This window comes from Bufo bufo, chromosome 7 (assembly GCF_905171765.1).
Source record: "Bufo bufo chromosome 7, aBufBuf1.1, whole genome shotgun sequence".
Taxonomy (NCBI): domain Eukaryota; kingdom Metazoa; phylum Chordata; class Amphibia; order Anura; family Bufonidae; genus Bufo; species Bufo bufo.
Genome location: NC_053395.1, coordinates 10895952 through 10917194, shown reverse-complemented (window position 1 = coordinate 10917194; position 21243 = coordinate 10895952). Strand labels below are relative to the sequence as shown.

At 46.2% G+C, this 21243-nt stretch overlaps 1 protein-coding gene across 2 annotated transcripts; it reads left to right on the top strand.

Annotated features, from left to right (window-relative positions):
- Nucleotides 1-681: 681 nt before the first annotated feature.
- LOC121007468 (nucleoside diphosphate kinase A1) lies at nt 682-4181 on the top strand. 2 transcript variants are annotated; one of them, XM_040439406.1, is made up of 5 exons: nt 682-788; nt 1060-1189; nt 1523-1624; nt 2202-2314; nt 3919-4181. In XM_040439406.1, the coding sequence occupies exons 2-5, from the start codon at nt 1061-1063 to the stop codon at nt 4037-4039; spliced, it is 465 nt and encodes a 154-aa protein (XP_040295340.1). In that variant the 5' UTR covers nt 682-788; nt 1060; the 3' UTR covers nt 4040-4181. The 2 variants fall into 2 exon arrangements, with proteins under 2 accessions (XP_040295340.1, XP_040295339.1); XM_040439405.1 differs by having other exon boundaries at nt 698-792.
- The last annotated feature ends 17062 nt before the right edge of the window (nt 4182-21243 follow it).

The following is a 21243-nucleotide window of genomic DNA, read 5'->3' as shown; positions in this document are numbered from 1 at the left end:
GCGCCTATTCGCAGAATGGGGGACCCCCAAGGACATGACCCGCCTCACGGCCAGGTGGAGAAGAAACGGAGGGGCGGCTGCATCTAGAATCTACTGAAGCAGGTGCAGAAGGGTGACCCCCACAGAAGTGAATGCAGTGGGCAGCAGGGGGCGCTCCTTCAGACATAGGTGGGAATACCGCTATAAACTATGGAGGTCTCCACGACGGCTGTGTGAACGAGGCCTTGGGGCAGTGATGGCTAACCTGCGGTGAAACCACCACTCCCAGCATCTTCCATTCATTCGTATGGAGTTGAAACGTACATTTTGGGAGTCGTACTTTTACCACAGCTGGAGGTTAGCCATTACAGAACCTGAATATCACCACAGCGACAGACAAGACCTTGGCCATACAGTTAGTGAAAAGCTCTAGAAAAACCCCAGACTTTGCCATGTATATGATATTCTATTCCCCACCCACACAGCAGAGCGCAGCCGGACACCCGCAGGTCAGCAGCACTGAGTTCCAATCAGCTGCAACCACACATTATATAGTATCTGGCTGGGGACCCAGAATGCACCGCGTCACAGCCAGCTGCGTCTGATTCAATATTGCAGCCAATAAAGTTTCACTTTCTAGCGGACCAATCAGATTCCTTGTAACATCCGGCCGGCTCTAGCGCATACAGTGCCCACTTGTAGTCCAATGAGAAGCCGGGCAGCGTGTGACGTCATGGGGAGTATAAAAATCGAGCGGACCGGCTTCTCTTTCTTCTTTGGTCTTCAATCTCCTCTGGTGAAAGTAATACGTACGTGAGCGCTGGGAACTGGGCGGGAGGCGGAGTGGGGGCTGTGCCGGGAGTGGGGGCTGTGCCGGGTGTGGGGGACCTTTATTGCTTTTGTGCTATAAAGACCTGGATGGTGGAACTAGAGGGGCTGGTGTCTCCATGCTGGGACTTGTAGTTCTACATCTCCTCCAGGGCGGTTCCCTTTTGTTGCATTTTGCTCTCTGCTTTTGTTGCTTGTGCTCTTCCTGAGGTGTCGTCCTCCTGCTCACCTGCTCTTTCCTATGTCTTTAAGGATGGCTGCCAACAAGGAACAGACCTTCATTGCCGTGAAGCCGGACGGCGTGCAGCGAGGACTCGTCGGGGACATCATCAAGCGCTTTGAGCAGAAAGGATTCCGTCTGGTTGGCCTGAAGATGCAGCAGGTGACTACCAGTCTGCATAGGTTTCCCCTTTAACTGTTGGGTGGTGGCGGCTGCCTTGTCACCTGTGTTGTGGCCCCTTTGGCCCTTGATCTTGGCTGTAACCCTTCCTCCTTGGTGTCTGACAGTCCTAATCTGGTCCCTCTGACCTTGGTGGGTGCAGGCAGCTTCCTGGTTTGCAGAAGGAACTTCTGTGCTTAAGTTACATTAACCCCTTGTGGGGCTCAGTGCTCCGCCCTCCACTGTTCTTCTGTCGCCTTCTCTCCTTCCGTCCTGTGGACTTGTCTTCTGTGGCAGAATAATAAAGATTGATCTGAATCTTTTTCTTATATTCAGGCTTGCAAAGAGCTTCTGCAGCAGCATTACATTGACCTTAAAGATCGTCCCTTCTACAGTGGACTGGTGGACTACATGAACTCGGGGCCTGTGGTTGCCATGGTCAGTACCTGGGACTGGGGTGGGGGGGTATTTAAGTGCTGAGGACTCTTAAGTGACCTTTACTGGTGGCTTCATGGGGAAGGGGTGGGAAAGGCTTCTATTACCGCCTGTTTCTCTGCAGCTCCTCCGTTCTGCCTGGAGCTCCGCACTCATCGTGTTCTATTGGGGGGGGGGGGGGGGGTATTGTAGCTGTGCTCAGTGTCGGGTCTGTTCTCGGGGGCTGCGGGTGGTCACTGTCCTTAGGCTAGTTTCACATTTCCCGCATATTTGACAGAACGGCCTGCCAGAGTTCCCCGCATCCGGCACTGCCGGGTGCAACCGAAATGCCTGCCAGTCCCATTTAACGATGTGATCTGCCTCTGGCAGAAATGCTGAGAATCGGTCAGACGGAAAGCACTGCACGCTGGGGTTTTGTCGGCTGATTCCGGGCCAGAAATGTGACACTAGCCTTACTTGCATATTGCAGTGTGATTTAGGGGGGAGGGGGGGTCACCCTTCTCCCTGACATTGGCACGTTGAGAGAGAACGTAACTAACTCTATGGGACCTACATCTTAATCCTGGTTTGCATCCTGCAGGTCTGGGAAGGGTTAAATGTGGTGAAGACCGGCCGTGTGATGCTTGGCGAGACCAACCCTGCTGACTCCAAACCTGGCACCATTCGTGGGGACTTCTGTATCCAGGTTGGCAGGTGAGAAGCCAGTGTGACTCTTTGCTCGTTCTAAGGGTCTCGTGTGAATTCTGCTCCATCGTCATGAGGTGGTCTCAAACTTTGTTACTTTGTCAATGACTTGATCTTTTGTCTTCTGTTTAAGGATTGTCTAGACTGTTTCATTTAACTCCAATCGGCTGAGTGCTGCTGTTCACTGACAGCTAGCAGAGTCCTTAAAGTGCCTTTTAAACCACAGATTAGGAAGCTTCTGAACTTGTATAATGCAGAAGCCTCTCCCTATACTGAATGGGACTATGAACGGCACTGAGCAGAATTGGGCTCCATTCACATGTCCGCATCCGTTCTGCAATTGTGCGGACCCATTCATTCTCTATGGGGTCGGGATGCAGACAGCACAGTGTGCTATCCGCATTTCCGGAGCGTGCCGCTGATCTTCTGGTCTGTGGCTCCAGGAAAAAATGGAACATGTCCTATTGTCTGCAATTGCTGACAGGAATAGGGAGTTCTATGGGGGGTGCCGGCCGGGTGTATTGCGGATCCGCAATGCACTACGGACGTGTGACTGGACCCTTAGTTTCAGTGATGGGGCATAGGTGGAGTCATAGAAATTGGGTGACCCCTGTACTGGTTGTCGCACTCCTCCACAGTTGATGTACTTCGTCATATGTTCTGGTTTGATCTGTCAGAGGGGATGTTGGGGTCAGTTGCCCTCTGGAATTGGCCATTGAGCCTTATTTAGCCATTTTTTTTTCCTAGTGATGGACCATGTACAGGACTGTTTTTTTAGTAGCCCTGGGTTGGTCGTGCTCTGGGGGGGGGGGGGGGTTAGAGCTAGTTCCACCTTGGAACCAGATAATATGGGGGGTGCAGGTAGGGATGATTGTGGTGATAGACCGCAATCTTATCACTAGGAGGTGGGTGTTGGGTGCCCTCACCACCTATGAAGGACACAAATATGGATGAATCCTGCTATCGTAGTAATCCGTCTATGCAGAAAGATAAAGCTATGCACAGACGGCATCTACGCGTTTTGGGTCATGCATTGACCTGAAACGTGTAGACGTCTGTGTATAGCATTTTCTTTTTGCACAAATAGGTTTTTATTGGCGCTGGATTTCTCCATATTAAGATTGGTGTACCTGATCCAGGTGCTTCTGGGACTTAGCCCGAACTGCAGAGCACCCCTTTAAACACACCGCGGTAGCAGACTGTATTCTGCCGACGCCTCGGGCTGTGGTCTCTTGCCGTGCGGTTCCATAGAGAAGTTTCCTTTAAGCCTGGCTCGGGGTCGCCTGATGTTGCAGTAAGTGCTTTCCTGGGGTCAGAATAATCCTCCAGGTCAGAGGTCGCGTAGCGGCAGCAGAGCCTGGTAATCTGCAGGACCGCAGCGTGGATTAACCTTCTGTCATATGTCAATCCTGCTGAGCAGATCCTCGATTAAAGATTACATAATGCAGATTCCTGGCGCGCCTCCGGCGTTCATCCTGCGGGGGTTACACGTTGTCCTGGACTCTGCTCACCCTGTGATGTGAAGGCTGCGGTCGGTGCTCCGTCATGGTGTGGCTGACTAGGTGCTACCCCCCCCCAGGGCTCCATTACTGACCCTTCTCTCCTCCCCGCAGGAATATCATCCACGGCAGCGACTCTGTGGAGAGTGCCAAGAAGGAGATTGCCTTGTGGTTCAAGCCGGAGGAGCTGACCGACTACCAGAGCTGTGCCTACTCGTGGGTGTACGAGAACTGAGCGCCCCCTCCCCCGCTCGCTGCCACATTGTGTTCCGTTACTTGTCTGCACTAAAAGTATTACAACCTCCAGTCCACATCTGTGGGACCGGCTGGGACCAATCTGCCACTTTTAATAAACCTGTCACCTGGTTTGCACAATCTGATCCTGTGGTTTGTAGTAGATGAGGGGCTATAAAGGTAACGGGTGGAGGGTGGGAGACGCCAGCGAGCTCCCCATCAGCTACGAGAAGCCCACCTAAAGGGGTAGTACATCTGAACATCCAGCCTCGTAAGCTGGGCTCGGGTGTCCTTGATGGCCTATTTCCACCACTGCCATGTACAGGATTATGAAATAAGGGGACCAGAAATGGACCTCACTGAGGTATGAGGCACATCTTAAAGGATGCCTCTGTCTTCAATAAACCTGGTCTTGGTGAGTAGTGCAAGACAGAGCAGCATCTCTGCGGCCAAGGAGTACGTGCTCGTATCTCTGACCGGATGGGAACCGGCTGGAAGATGGGAAGGTTTGTGATTTCCGGACTCTCGGATATCCCTGTAGTAAAGTGCAGATAGTCCTGATGTATTACTGTACTACTGCCTGGTAGGGGTGGAGGGCTGGTACTTACCACTGTATAACTGACAAGGCCGGGTCTGCACCCATGGGCTTAGCCACTCTAAGAGCCCCTGGTCTCTAGCATCTTAAAAGGTTTGTCCATTTCTATACACAGTATTGTACTCCAGAGCTGCACTCGCTGTTCTGCTGGTGGAGTCACTGTGTACATACATTACTGATCCTGAGTTACATCCTGTATAATACTCCAGAGCTGCACTCACTATTCTGCTGGTAGAGTCACTGTGTACATACATTACTTATCCTGTATAATACTCCAGAGCTGCACTCACTATTCCATATGTTTATTGGATACAGAAAGCTTGTGGACAGCCACCCACGTAGCCGGGCTCTTATTTTCATAGAGCAGCTGACTGCAGAGTTAAATCTACAGATGATGCCGCAAGATGAGCTCTGCCGGCATAACCGTGATTGCAGCTCTGGAGTATAATGCAGGCGGTACATGGCACACACTAATTCGTTCGCTGTGTTCTCTGGTACATCTGGTGAGGGTGTGCGGCCATCTTGGTGCATAGACGTTGCGGGGCGTAGTCTCGGCAGATTCTTCTTGCGGTATGGACGTTGGGTGGGGCAGGCGGTTGACTCAGCTGCTCTGGGCTTTGGCATTTGCACTGACAGCTGCAGACTGTCACTCACTTGGTGTCCTGCAGCACATTCCCAAATAGTCATCGAGGAAGACTACCGGGGGAAAGGGGGGGGGGTTGCAGCATTGCCCTTATCCTTCACTTTCTGCCCCTCCCCCGTTAGTGCATACTGCCCCCTACCTATTGCTCTGCTGGTTGAATTGAATGTCAAATGCACAGTGAAGACTGACACGTGCAGCAGAGGAGAATGTGGCCACATGGTTCAGGGGCTGTGAAAAGACGAGTGAGGCCTCCATTGTAGGAGAACGACGAGGTATCGGGATTAACCCTATAAACCCCAAAATGTCCTTTCACTGAAAGTAATGAGTGTTTTTCTCCTGTTTAATCCTCATCCGCCGTCACCGCGGTAATTAATATCGGCGGTCTAATCCGATATTATTAAATCTGTAGCCCCATAATCCTGACCCCACCAAAACACAAAGCATACATTCCTGTGCTCTGACTACTCCCTCATCATCCCAGGCGGACTACTCCACTCACTGCAGTGTACACGCTGTGCGGGGGAGGGGAGCTGACAACTCACAGACGAGGACCATGGATCCAAACAATGGGCTGCGGCATCAGACTACAGCGGGTTAGTTTGTAGTCTGTAACCATGGAGACACAGCTCTGCGTAGGATCTGTGTACACAAGACATTGATTTCTGTTTAATACTATTGACAATATATATATATTACTATCTTAGATGCATTCAAGCAATGAATTAAACTGTTTTCAAAAGTCTACACACCCTGTGCTGTGTGACGCCCTGTATCTTTTCTGTTGTTTGCTGTTGCAAAACTACTACTCCCAGCATGCCTCAGTAGCCACAGGAGGTTGTAGTAACAGCTAGAGAGTAAAGTGTTACAGACCACGGCTCTAGATGAACTACTACCCTCATTATGTCATACAGGGCCCCCACAGCTGCTAATGGGGAAACTGCAAGGATCTTCCCACAGAAGTACTCTACTGCCAAAGTCATGTCGCAGGTTGTTCCTCCAGAGCTGCACTCTGCAGCCTCCGAGCTGGGAAGTGTTCTCCTTACATCAGGCTCTGAATACTGAAAACCTGACTGCACCATAGGAGCTCCACTAATCGGAGAGGGGGAGTCTGTCAAGAAGATTGCTGACTGTTCCCAAAAGCCGCTAGAAGAATACTCAGCAGTAAATAATGTCATGTATAGACAGTGACTGCACCAGCAGAATAGTGAGTGCAGCTCTGGAGTATAATACAGGATGTAACTCAGGATCAGTACAGGATAAGTAATGTATGTACACAGTGACTGCACCAGCAGAATAGTGAGTGCAGCTCTGGAGTATAATACAGGATGTAACTCAGGATCAGTACAGGATAAGTAATGTATGTACATAGTGACTGCACCAGCAGAATAGTGAGTGCAGCTCTGGAGTATAATACAGGATGTAACTGAGGATCAGTACAGGATAAGTAATGTATGTACATAGTGACTGCACCAGCAGAATAGTGAGTGCAGCTCTGGAGTATAATACAGGATGTAACTCAGGATCAGTACAGGATAAGTAATGTATGTACACAGTGACTGCACCAGCAGAATAGTGAGTGCAGCTCTGGGGTATAATACAGGATGTAACTCAGGATCAGTACAGGATAAGTAAGGTATGTACACAGTGACTGCACCAGCAGAATAGTGAGTGCAGCTCTGGAGTATAATACAGGATGTAACTCAGGATCAGTACAGGATAAGTAAGGTATGTACACAGTGACTGCACCAGCAGAATAGTGAGTGCAGCTCTGGAGTATAATACATGATGTAACTCAGGATCAGTACAGGATCAGTAATGTATGTACACAGTGACTGCACCAGCAGAATAGTGAGTGCAGCTCTGGAGTATAATACAGGATGTAACTCAGGGTCAGTACAGGATAAGTAATATATGTACACAGTGACTGTACCAGCATTATACTCCAGAGCTGCACTCACTATTCTGCTGGTGCAGTCACTGTGTACATACATTACTTATCCTGTACTGATCCTGAGTTATATCCTGTATTATACTCCAGAGCTGCACTCACTATTCTGCTGGTGCAGTCACTGTGTACATACATTACTTATCCTGTACTGATCCTGAGTTACATCCTGTATTATACTCCAGAGCTGCACTCACTATTCTGCTGGTGCAGTCACTGTGTACATACATTACTTATCCTGTACTGATCCTGAGTTACCTCCTGTATTATACTCCAGAGCTGCACTCACTATTCTGCTGGTGCAGTCACTGTGTACATACATTACTTATCCTGTACTGATCCTGAGTTACATCCTGTATTATACTTCAGAGCTGCACTCACTATTCTGCAGGTGCAGTCACTGTGTACATACATTACTTATCCTGTACTGATCCTGAGTTACATCCTGTATTATACCCCAGAGCTGCACTCACTATTCTGCTGGTGCAGTCACTGTGTACATACATTACTTATCCTGTACTGATCCTGAGTTACATCCTGTATTATACTCCAGAGCTGCACTCACTATTCTGCTGGTGCAGTCACTGTGTACATACATTACTTATCCTGTACTGATCCTGAGTTACATCCTGTATTATACCCCAGAGCTGCACTCACTATTCTGCTGGTGCAGTCACTGTGTACATACATTACTTATCCTGTACTGATCCTGAGTTACATCCTGTATTATACTCCAGAGCTGCACTCACTATTCTGCTGGTACAGTCACTGTGTACATACATTAGTGAGTGCAGCTCTGGAGTATAATACAGGATGTAACTCAGGATCAGTACAGGATAAGTAATGTATGTACACAGTGACTGCACCAGCAGAATAGTGAGTGCAGCTCTGGGGTATAATACAGGATGTAACTCAGGATCAGTACAGGATAAGTAATGTATGTACACAGTGACTGCACCAGCAGAATAGTGAGTGCAGCTCTGGAGTAGAATACAGGATGTAACTCAGGACCATTACAGGATAAGTAATGTATGTACACAGTGACTGCACCAGCAGAATAGTGAGTGCAGCTCTGGAGTATAATACAGGATGTAACTCAGGACCAGTACAGGATAAGTAATGTATGTACACAGTGACTGCCCCAGCAGAATAGTGAGTGCAGCTCTGGAGTATAATACAGGATGTAACTCATGATCAGTACAGGATAAGTAATGTATGTACACAGTGACTGCACCAGCAGAATAGTGAGTGCAGCTCTGGAGTATAATACAGGATGTAACTCAGGACCATTACAGGATAAGTAATGTATGTACACAGTGACTGCACCAGCAGAATAGTGAGTGCAGCTCTGGAGTATAATACAGGATGTAACTCAGGATCAGTACAGGATAAGTAATGTATGTACACAGTGACTGCACCAGCAGAATAGTGAGTGCAGCTCTGGAGTATAATACAGGATGTAACTCAGGACCAGTACAGGATAAGTAATGTATGGATGCAGTGTCTCCACATGGAGATTTATGCTATGGGTAAACTGTATAATGTCATCTGAAGATTAACTGCTCGTAACCTTCAATAAATCCCAGACACACAGAGGAAGATTTTGCCGGCTGTTCCTGTACTTTTACATTGGACAGTCTGTAGGATACAGTGACCAGTATGCAGCAATAAATTACAGCCCCTTTCATTTCTGGAAGTATCAGATAATACAGCCTGCACTCTGCTGTGTGATAAATGTCTTCTGTGTGGTGACCTGTGGAGCTGCACTGCCCTCTGCTGGTGGCAAGTGGCATTTACCTATGTCTGTACAGTTATGTTACAGTGTGCATGCTGCTGTCAGTGCAGCAGCAAAACACACTGGGAGTCTGTCTCTGTGCAGGTAATAGATCAGCTGGAATTTCTGGTGAGCGGACAGTGGGGATTTACTGGAGTTCTATTCTTTTCCATTGAGCAGTACATTATCTCTTAAAGGGGTATTCCCATCATAATGATCACTGTTAAATCTGTTAATGATATGACAGTGATCATTTTTGTAATTATATTTCATTAACCAATTCCCACAGTTTAGGAGAAAATGTTCCCCACTTAGCTTATTGTTGTCATTCGGTCTCCCCTGATTACGGCCACCGCTCTTCTCGGGAATCCCGGTGGCCGCGCTTGCGCAGAAGACTCCTTCTTTTCTCCCGGCCGGGCCGCTCACTGTCCTGAACGTGCACGCCGCCGCGCATGCGCGATGGTGACTTCTTTCTGGCCAGAATAGTACAGAGCCGCGAATGCGCACGCCGGCTCTGTACTATACTGGCCAGGAATAAGTCACCATGGCGCATGCGCATTCAGTGCGGCCCGGCCGGGAGAAGACTTCAATCAAGAATCCAGGAAGGGAACGGCGCGCTGGCAGCAGGTAAGTATGAAAAAGGCCCATCTCATTTACCATTTTCTATACCTGTTTTAGGCGTAGAAAATGGTCTAAATGCAGGACAGCTCGGAAGCGGCAGTGGATGTGCCGAAATTCTGTAGAGGCCGGCGCCTGTTCATAACTCCTGTGGATCTGCGCAGGCAGGACACGCCCTACGGCCTTAGGCCTTCTCTCATTATCTAATAGCTCATTGCAATTTGTGTTTGGTGGTCTTCTTAGGCGGTCTCTCGTCTGTCTCTCGTCTTTCCCCGTCTGTTTTCCCGCCTTGTTATCAGCTTACCCTTCCTTACTCGAGGATTGCTTACAGGCCTATTTTCCTGACTACTCAGTTACTAGCACCTGCTCCACACGTTGTGTCATGGCGGATATCGTCATTGCCACTTTTTATGTTAAAGGTTTTGTTAGAGAAGCTTCCTCTACTGAAAAGGGTCAAGCGATTCACTGCCCGGGGGACAATGACCACACACAGAGTCGGGGTTTATACATAAAGACACAAACACTGAGCCAATCAGAGGTTTACGGTAAAGGACACTGAGCCAATCAGAGGTTTACGGTAAAGGACACTGAGCCAATCAGGTGTTTATGGTAAAGGACACTGAGCCAATCAGATGTTTATGGTATAGGACACTGAGCCAATCAGATGTTTACGGTATAGGACACTGAGCCAATCAGATGTTTACTGTATAGGACTCTGAGCCAATCATATGTTTATGGTATAGGACACTGAGCCAATCAGATGTTTACTGTATAGGACCCTGAGCCAATCAGATGTTTATGGTATAGGACACTGAGCCAATCAGATGTTTACTGTATAGGACACTGAGCCAATCAGATGTTTACGGTATAGGACACTGAGCCAATCAGAGGTTTACGGTATAGGACACTGAGCCAATCAGATGTTTATGGTATAGGACACTGAGCCAATCAGATGTTTACGGTATAGGACACTGAGCCAATCAGATGTTTACGGTATAGGACACTGAGCCAATCAGATGTTTACGGTATAGGACACTGAGTCAATCAGATGTTTACGGTATAGGACACTGAGTCAATCAGATGTTTATGGTATAGGACACTGAGCCAATCAGAGGTTTACGGTATAGGACCCTGAGCCAATCAGATGTTTACGGCATAGGACACTGAGCCAATCAGATGTTTACGGTATAGGACGCTGATCCAATCATATGTTTACGGTATAGGACACTGAGCCAATCAGAGGTTTACGGTATAGGACACTGAGCCAATCCCAGGTTTACGGTATAGGACACTGAGCCAATCAGATGTTTACGGTATAGGACACTGAGCCAATCCGATGTTTACGGTATAGGACACTGAGCCAATCATATGTTTACGGTATAGGACACTGAGCCAATCATATGTTTACGGTATAGGACACTGAGCCAATCAGAGGTTTACGGTATAGGACACTGAGCCAATCATATGTTTACGGTATAGGACACTGAGCCAATCAGAGGTTTACGGTATAGGACACTGAGCCAATCATATGTTTACGGTATAGGACACTGAGCCAATCATATGTTTACAGTATAGGACACTGAGCCAATCAGAGGTTTACGGTATAGGACACTGAGCCAATCAGAGGTTTACGGTATAGGACACTGAGCCAATCCCAGGTTTACGGTATAGGACCCTGATTAAAAAAAAAGGACAAAAACATGCAATGCGACAACTCACTGCAATATAGAGTACAAAATTGCATAATAATTACAAGTGCTACACTATAAGTGAGAGATACTTGGCAAATCGTTTTGTACAAAATTATTTGAGCCCGTCTGCCGCACGTCAAGGCGATCTCTGTTAGACGGGTTCCTACGCTAAATTCTACCTGTTAGGTGCCATGACGGCTACCATACACTTTAGGGAGTGTAGGTTCCACATTCATGCTGGGTCTGCTTCAATAACTGTGATTTTGGGTGCCAAAATGGCCTCCACTGTATCCAATGAGTGCAGGTACCAACATGCATGCAGGCCCACTCCACAACACCCCCGGCCAAGTATTTCTCACTTATAGTGTAGCACTTGTAATTATTATGCAATTTTGTACTCTATATTGCAGTGAGTTGTCGCATTGCATGTTTTTGTCTTTTAATGTTGTTCCCTGCCATAGCCATGTGCTCCTGCGGTTTGGTATGTGCTGACTGACCCCCTTTTTTGTCTCTCGGTATAGGACACTGAGCCAATCAGATGTTTATGGTATAGGACACTGAGCCAATCAGATGTTTATGGTATAGGACACTGAGCCAATCAGAGGTTTACGGTATAGGTCACTGAGCCAATCAGAGGTTTACGGTATAGGACACTGAGCCAATCAGATGTTTACGGTATAGGACACTGAGCCAATCAGAGGTTTACGGTATAGGACACTGAGCCAATCAGATGTTTATGGTATAGGACACTGAGCCAATCAGATGTTTATGGTATAGGACACTGAGCCAATCAGAGGTTTACGGTATAGGTCACTGAGCCAATCAGAGGTTTATGGTATAGAGCACTGAGCCAATCAGATGTTTACGGTATAGGTCACTGAGCCAATCAGATGTTTACGGTATAGGACACTGAGCCAATCAGAGGTTTAAGGTATAGGACACTGAGCCAATCAGATGTTTATGGTATAGGACACTGAGCCAATCAGAGGTTTACGGTATAGGACACTGAGCCAATCAGATGTTTACGGTATAGGACACTGAGCCAATCAGAGGTTTATGGTATAGGACACTGAGCCAATCAGATGTTTACAGTATAGGACGCTGAGCCAATCTGGTGTTTATGGTATAGGACACTGAGCCAATCAGATGTTTACGGTATAGGACACTGAGCCAATCAGAGGTTTACGGTATAGGACACTGAGCCAATCAGATGTTTATGGCATAGGACACTGAGCCAATCAGATGTTTACGGTATAGGACACTGAGCCAATCAGATGTTTACGGTATAGGACGCTGAGCCAATCAGAGGTTTATGGTATAGGACACTGAGCCAATCAGATGTTTACTGTATAGGACACTGAGCCAATCAGAGGTTTATGGTATAGGACACTGAGCCAATCAGATGTTTACTGTATAGGACACTGAGCCAATCAGATTAGAGATAACAGTCTCATGTCAGGACAGAGCAGGTTGCGGTGGACAGGGGCTGCCTGGTCTAAGCCCCTAACAACCTAAACAAGTCTTGTCGCCCTCCACCCCCTTCCCACACCCTGTATTGTGTCAGGGATATAAAGCAAATACTTTATATAAAAGAAAGGATCAAAGGAAAAATTTCAAAGGGAATTGATCCTAGAGGTGGACATATAAAAAACCTCAAAAAGAGTTAGTCTTTAATCTAATTATATTGTGCAAATAGTAAACGTTCCATAATTTTCTTGGCTAACCAGATTGTTCATATATCTGTGTACTAATTATTGGTAAGGAAAATGAGCGCAGCCAGTAGTGAAGTGGGTTATGGTGACGCTACAGGAGATAGTCCATCTAGCACGGAACAGTTAGGCCCCTTTCACACGGGCGTTGCGGATTGGGGCCGGGTACGTTCAGGGAAAATGGTGCGATTTTGACACTAAAACAAGTCAGTTTTCACCGCGATTGCGTTCCATGTTTGCGTTTTTTCCGCGCGGGTGCAAAACATTGTAATGCGTTTTGCATGTGCGTGAGAAAAATCTGCATGTTTGGTACCCAGACCCGAACCCCGACTTCTTCACAGAAGTTCGGGTTTGGGTTAGGTGTTGTGTACAGTAGATTTTATTATTTTCCCTTATAACATGGTTATAAGGGAAAATAATAGCATTCTTAATACAGAATGCATAGTACAATAGGGCTGGAGGGGTTAAAAAAAAAATAAAAAAATAATATAACTCACCTTAATCCACTTGATCGCGCAGCCCGGCTTCTCTTCTGTCTTCTTCTTTGCTGTGCACAGGAATAGGACCTTTGATGACGTTACTGCGCTCATCACATGGTCCATCACATGATCCATCACCATGGTGAAAGATCATGTGTTGGACCATGTGATGAGCGCAGTGACGTCATCAAAGGTCTTTTTCCTGTGCACAACAAAGAAGAAGACAGGAGAGATGCCGGCTGCGCGATCAAGTGGATTAAGGTGAGTTATATTATTTATTTTTTTTAAATTAACCCCTCCAGCCCTATTGTACTATGCATTCTGTATTAAGAATGCTATTATTTTCCCTTATAACCATGTTATAAGGGAAAATAATAATGATCGGGTCCCCATCCTGATCGTCTCCTAGCAACCGTGCGTGAAAATCGCACCGCATCCGCACTTGCTTGCGATTTTCAAGCAGCCCCATTCACTTCTATGAACGCATAAAATAGAGAATGCTGCGATTTTCACGCAACGCACAAGTGATGCGTGAAAATCACCGCTCGTGTGCACAGCCCCATAGAAATGAATGGGTCCGGATTCAGCGCGGGTGCAATGCGTTCACGTCACGCATCGCATCCGCGCGGAAAACTCGCCCATGTGAAAGGGACCTTGATCCACAATATTGTTGAATATGTAAATTCACGGTTGGGTTTGGATCAGGCTGTGACTGCATGGTTATGTGAGCTGCAGGCAGAAGCCAAGAGAGAATGTGTGGATGTATGGACATCACTTGGTACAGTCAGGAGACATCTAACCTACTTTTATGTGCTTAACAGTAACGCCAGTAAAGACCAACACCTCTTAAGGATGTTGCCACCAGTCCTGTATGCAATACTAGAAGTCAGCACCCTGTTAAAGGGTAGAAATATGCATATAACAGACATGCAGGCCTATATACAGAGAGGAACAGAAGTATTTGAACATACTGCAATTTTGCAAGTTCTCGCACTTAGAAATCATGGAGGGGTCTGGAATTCACATTGTAGGTGCATTCCCACTCTGAGAGACAGAATAAAAAATAAAAAAATCAAGAAATCACATTGTATGATTTTTAAAGAATGTATTTGTCTTGCACTGCTGAACAGAAGTATCTGAGCACCTGAGAAAATCTGTGTTAATATCTAGTACAGAAACCTTTGTTTGCAATAACAGAGGTCAAACGTTTCGGGGCTGTCGCTGAGCAACACAGAATTTCATCTCCCTCCAAAGATGTTCTATTGGATTTAGGTCTGGAGACTGGCTAGGCCACTCCAGAACCTTGATCTGCTTCTTACGGAGCCGCTCCTTGGCTATCCTGGCTGTGTGCTTCGGGTCATTGTCATGTTGGAAGACCCAGCCACGACCCATCTTCAATGCTCTGACTGAGGGAAGGAGGTTGTTGCTCAAAATCTCACAATAAATGGCCCCATTCATCCTCTCCTTAATACAGTGCAGTCGTCCTGTCCCCTCCGCAGAAAAGAACCCCCAAAGTATGATGTTACCCCCCCCCTTCCCCCATGCTTCACAGTAGGGATGGTGTTCTTGGGATGCAACTCATCCTTCTTTTTCCTCCAAACACGACGAGTGAAGTTTAGACCAAAAAGTCCTACTTTGGTCTCATCTGACCACATGACTTTCTCCCCGGCCTCCTCTGGATCATCCAGATGGTCATTGGCAAACTTCAGACGGGCCTGGACATGTGATGACTGGAGCAGGGGAACCTTCCGTGCAATGCATGATCTGAAGCCATGACGGCGTAGTGTTCTACCGACAGTGACCTCTGAAGCTGTGGCCCCAGCTCTCTTCATGTCATTGACCAGCTCCTCCCTTGTAGTTCTGGGCTGATTCCTCACCTTTCTCATCATCAGTGATACCCCACGAGGTGAGATCTTGCATGGAGCCCCAGTCCGAGGGAGACGGACAGTCGTCTTTAGCCTCTTCCATTTTCTAACAATTGCTCCAACAGTTGATCTGTTTTCACCAAGCTGCTTGGCAATTGCCCCGCAGCCCTTTCCAGCCTTGTTGAGGTCCACAATTTTGTCTCTGGTGTCTTTTCACAGCTCTTTGGTCTTGCCCATGGTAGTAGTTGGTGTCTGACTGACGGTGGGGTGGAAAGGTGTCTTTAAAGAGCTCAGACAGGTGCTACTAAGTCAGATTAATGAGTGGAGTAGAGGTGGACTTTTTAAAGGCACAGTAACAGGTCTTTGAGAGCCAGAATTCTTAGGTGTTCTAATACTTATGTTCAGCCGTGCAAGACAAATAAATTCTTTAAAAATCATACAATGTAATTTCCTGATTTAAAAAAAAAATTCTGTCTTTTAGAGTGGGAATGCACCTACAATGTGAATTTCAGACCCCTCCATGATTTCTAAGTGGGAGAACTTGCAAAATCGCAGGGTGTTCAAATACTTCTGTTCCTCACTGTATCCCGTATAGAAACAGAGTTAGAATCTGCAAATGCATCGATCGAGGACTTAAAGCGTGAGCTCGATCTCAGCCATGTTGCCTATCATCAACTAAAAAGGGAGGCAGATGAGCTGAACCTCCGTATTTGCAGACTTCAGCAAACAGACTGACCAAGCCATAATATAGTCAATGTTCAAAGTGACCTGTCTGATAATGAGAGATTTCTGGATCCTCCAGCTGTCACACCCCAAAATACCGATATGTCATCATCACATGCTCTTAAAGCGGAATCCACCCGAGACCCTAAGACGCCCGAGGGTGATGGCATAATTACACAGGAGGTCTTAACTAAATTAAGTTGGGCGTTTCAAGCTGTAACCGCCTTACTAGGCGCTAGCGACACAAAAGGCCACAGCAGTGTCCCCCCCACACCTTCCCCTCAAGAGGAATGTTCGGTTAAGTCACCTGTGCCAAGTGGGTACGATGGAAGTGATCAGAGCGTGAGTGATTATGACAGTGATGTGAAAAAACGTGTGGTTTATTCTTTACCACGCAGGCTTGAAATTGCCCACAAGGGGGTGAGAGTTCCAGGCGACCGTCATATGCTGAGGTGGTCTCTAGAAAGAAAAATGCTCAGTGTTCAGAAGGGGATCAGAGTTCCTCGAGTATCGTTAAATTTCCAAATGCCACTGTACCTAAATTCTTTAAAATAGGTTCTCCTGAAATTGCTGATCACTTAGAACTGTACCAGTCCACCATGGATTCTATAAAATTGTATTCTGATGTGGACAGGATCAGATTCCTACCAGGGGCATTTGAAAATAAGTATCGCCACCACTTTATTTCCTTCAGAGACAGGGGGATCCGGGATTGGCAGGATGTTTTTCACGAGGTGAAATTAGAATTCGGCCCTTACCTGACTATTACTGCTGCAAAACGTGATATCTATAAACTCCCATGTAGACCCAATCAGGGTCCCCGGGAATTCCTCTCTATCCTTAAAAATGCCTATGGGTTAGTGTATAGATCCCCAAATTGGGAATCTGGGGAATTCAAATATTTAATTCTGTTTTATGTTGCAATGCCCATGCAAATTAAATTTAGCCTAGCTAGAGATCTCGATCTTAAAGCTCCCTTGGAAAGATTGGTGACGGCAGCAACTTCCCTGTATAACATCAGTGAGTGCTATGATACGGGTGAGAAGAGATACAAAAGGTCCCCAGAACAAAACGTAGCAGAAGCAAAAATAAACCCTAACCTGGGATTTGAAACGCAGACACGCAGGTACCTTCCGTCTACAGGACCTTTCCAACGAACCCAGTGACAACAGGTAGGACCCAAGCAAACAAAGCCTCATAGCCCCAACGGGTCAGAGGGGGGTAATAATGGTGATAAGAAGTCTAACTACCGTCCCCAATATTACAATAGGGGTCCCCCGGGATACAGGCGCTGGAATAACAGGCCCAGACAACAGAAGGAAGGTAGGCCTAAACCCTCTACTTCACCTAGAAGTCGGTCTCTCACCTCTAGTAAGGGTACACCACGAAACCAAACCGTGCGCAAATCAAAAGCTCGGTTCGATCAGTTGGCAGATCAAGTGGCTAAATTAAGCGAAATAGTTAATAAGATGTCCCAGGTGTCCATCGAAAAACAACCTGAGCCTTTTTAGGGGCGGCTGCAGGTCCCAGCTCAGCCCTATAAAGCAGGCAGGGCAGGGTCAGAGCCCAGGCCAACGCAAGGCTACCGAGCTGGTTGTAGAAGAATCTAATGTGATTCCTAATCCGATTTATTGCCTTGCAGCGTTCCTGACCCTAAAATTGAGGCTAAAGAGGAGGTGTCTAACGTGGTGTCTATCTTGCAGCCTAACCATGTAGATTCGTGCACTAATGTGTCTTCTCCAATGAGTGATCCCATCATCTCAGCGTCAATCTGTGAGCCGCCGTCTGTAAGATGTGATATAATCCAGTTTTCCCCAAAGGTGGGGGCTGCTGCCGCGTGCAGTAAGAATGTCCGGGTTTCTCCAGAAGTCGCATCTCTCAAAAAAGGATCAAATCTTCAAAAAGCGTCAGATGAGTGAACATCCTAATTTCTTACGTGATTTGTTTCAGGTTGAAGGCCGATATTTCATTGATTCTTATCTTCAAGATGAACTTATCGGGCCAATTAGGGGTTTACTTGACACGGGATCACAAACTACTATATTGTCATACAGTTATTTCCAACAGGTTATGGATGTGACGGCAAAGAGGCCGAGATTAAAATCGTTTGATGGCTCTTTGATAAGTGTCGGCAGAGACACTTTGCAGGTAAGAGGTACAACATGGCTAAAATTTTTAATATAGATGTGGGGGGCACTCGATATCCGGGTTGAATATGTGCGGTTTGTAGAAGTGGTGGTTGTACCGTACTGATGATTTGGATAGGTGTACTACCAGACGACTGAGGGGTTGGTAGTATAATTCTATTATAGGTGTGGGTTGTGCTCTTGGAGTAGTGTATAATGATCACATCATAGTTGTTGCTATTAAAAATAAATTAATTTATTGATATTTTAAAAATTGTTGTTGATGAAAATATATAAATAAGATTAAAAAAATGGAAGAAAAAAAGATATATTTTTAAAAAATATATACAGTACAGACCAAAAGTTTGGACACACCTTCTCATTCAAAGAGTTTTCTTTATTTTCATGACTATGAAGGCATCAAAACTATGAATTAACACATGTGGAATTATATACATAACAAACAAGTGTGAAACAACTGAAAATATGTCATATTCTAGGTTCTTCAAAGTAGCCACCTTTTGCTTTGATTACTGCTTTGCACACTCTTGGCATTCTCTTGATGAGCTTCAAGAGGTAGTCCCCAGAAATGGTCTTCCAACAGTCTTGAAGGAGTTCCCAGAGATGCTTAGCACTTGTTGGCCCTTTTGCCTTCACTCTGCGGTCCAGCTCACCCCAAACCATCTCGATTGGGTTCAGGTCCGGTGACTGAGGAGGCCAGGTCATCTGGTGCAGCACCCCATCACTCTCCTTCATGGTCAAATAGCCCTTACTTTCAAAGTTTTCCCAATTTTTCGGCTGACTGACTGACCTTCATTTCTTAAAGTAATGATGGCCACTCGTTTTTCTTTACTTAGCTGCTTTTTTCTTGCCATAATACAAATTCTAACAGTCTATTCAGTAGGACTATCAGCTGTGTATCCACCTGACTTCTCAACGCAACTGATGGTCCCAACCCCATTTATAAGGCAAGAAATCCCACTTATTAAACCTGACAGGGCACACCTGTGAAGTGAAAACCATTTCAGGGGACTACCTCTTGAAGCTCATCAAGAGAATGCCAAGAGTGTGCAAAGCAGCAATCAAAGCAAAAGGTAGCTACTTTGAAGAACCTAGAATATGACATATTTTCAGTTGTTTCACACTTGTTTGTTATGTACATAATTCCACATGTGTTAATTCATAGTTTTGATGCCTTCAGTGTGAATCTACAATTTTCATAGTCATGAAAATAAAGAAAACTCTTTGAATGAGAAGGTGTGTCCAAACTTTTGGTCTGTACTGTATATATAAAAAAAGGAAAAAATATCTTAGGTCCACTTAATATGAAGCGAGAAATAAGAATGTATTAGGGCAAAAGTTGACATAGTCAATGCTGCTACAGTCTTCGATTTAACATTGTTGTCCAGTAGGGGGAGCTGTTGTAGCTGAAGATAGTTACAGCTGAGGGTGATTGCAGCCGGAAACAATCGATGTGCCGGATTTACTGGAAGTAAAATGTAAGTACATGTGTGTAGCTATGCCGAAAAAATAGGATAAAATATGTTGCAAACATTAATATACGGCTAATAAGGAGGAGCGCAGACAGGTGCTTGTTGCGGATGCGCCCTATTAGTGTTACGTTACCCGTTCTGCTGCTCTGTTGTTTGCCGGCCCTGCTCTACCTGCCCGTGATGTGGCGTCCCACGTGGGCGGGAGCGGTGGCTTGGATTTTGAAAAAGAGCGGGTGTCAATGTGAGTCCTCGGGTCAATGCGTTCCCTAGAAAGATCGGCTAGTGTCCGCTTACTCTTGTCTCCAAGTTCTGTTCTACGATCTGAAGGGTGGCGGTGCTGCAGGATACCAGACGTGTTTCGAAGCACAATGCTTCTTCCTCAGTGGGCTATTTAAAATAGGCAATAAAGTAATTAGACATTCCACACTGATCGTGGACCTTCCCTATGATCGGCTGATCATAGGAACCGACCTCCTGAAAAGATTGCGTTCCATAGTAGACTTCATCAATCAAGCAATCTGGACTCAGGTGAAGGCGCCCATTGCCTATGAGTACTCTTGCAATGCAAAACCCCAACGTAGTTGTCATGTGATTGAAGAAAGGCTTAGCTCTGTCGAAGTTCGTTTTAGGAACAACCGGACGCCGGATGTCACGATCCTGAAAAATGGTAAGCCTGGGGAAGACGTCAATGGTACCGCTCATACCATAACCATCCAGAAGGACGGAATTGAAAAGGTAACCTTGGATGATGATGTATTAACTATTTCTCTTGAAGAGGGATATTAAGAAGTTGCGGACCCGACCAAGCATACTCAATCCATGGTACGGATTGAGAAGGTTAATGATAACTTATTGTTTCCCATACAGGTGAACAATATAGCCTGGGTGAAATATGCCAAATTGGATCTAAAATCCGAAGCCAGTTACACAAGCCTAGATCTCTTAAAACAGGTCACCAACCTTAAAATGATTAAAGGTTCCTCTCCACAGGACCAGTGGGTTCATGATCTGGATGGAGATTCTCAGAGTCGTAATGTGATTGCAAGATGTCCATAGGAGATAAGACTACAGAACATTTATTCATCGTATTGAATGAACCACGTACCAGGTATATTTAGGTAATGACCTTCTACACTGATTTGCCGTGCAGATTGATCGGGTCAACAATACTCTATGGTCCAGATTACCTGGAGACCCTGAGGGGTTCCAGGATGAAGAGCAAGCCTTGAGATGGGGACAACAGATGCCCTATGCCGTAAGTATCACGGTTGCTGATGAGGTTAAAATCCCTGAAGGATGCAAACCATTTCTTCTTCCCATTCAAGTAAAGAAGGGGCAAAAATTTAAGAATGCAGATGCTTTGATCTGTTTGTCTAACCGGATACAGCAACTCGGCCTGAAGGTAAAGCCCTCATTGCATATGGTAATTCATAATATGGCTCCCCATAGCATATCCTTACAAAAAGGTACCATAGTTGGTCTAGGTATGGATTCGGAGTATTACACTTTTTGATTCCAGAATGATGTCATTGGACTTATTCCTG

Coding starts and splice junctions, on each gene's coding strand:
- LOC121007468 (XM_040439405.1), top strand. CDS start 713: ATGGGGAGTATAAAAATCGAGCGGACCGGCTTCTCTTTCTTCTTTGGT. Junction 1,190..1,522: donor TTGGCCTGAAGATGCAGCAG/GTGACTACCAGT, acceptor TCTTATATTCAG/GCTTGCAAAGAGCTTCTGCA. Junction 2,315..3,918: donor TTCTGTATCCAGGTTGGCAG/GTGAGAAGCCAG, acceptor TCCTCCCCGCAG/GAATATCATCCACGGCAGCG.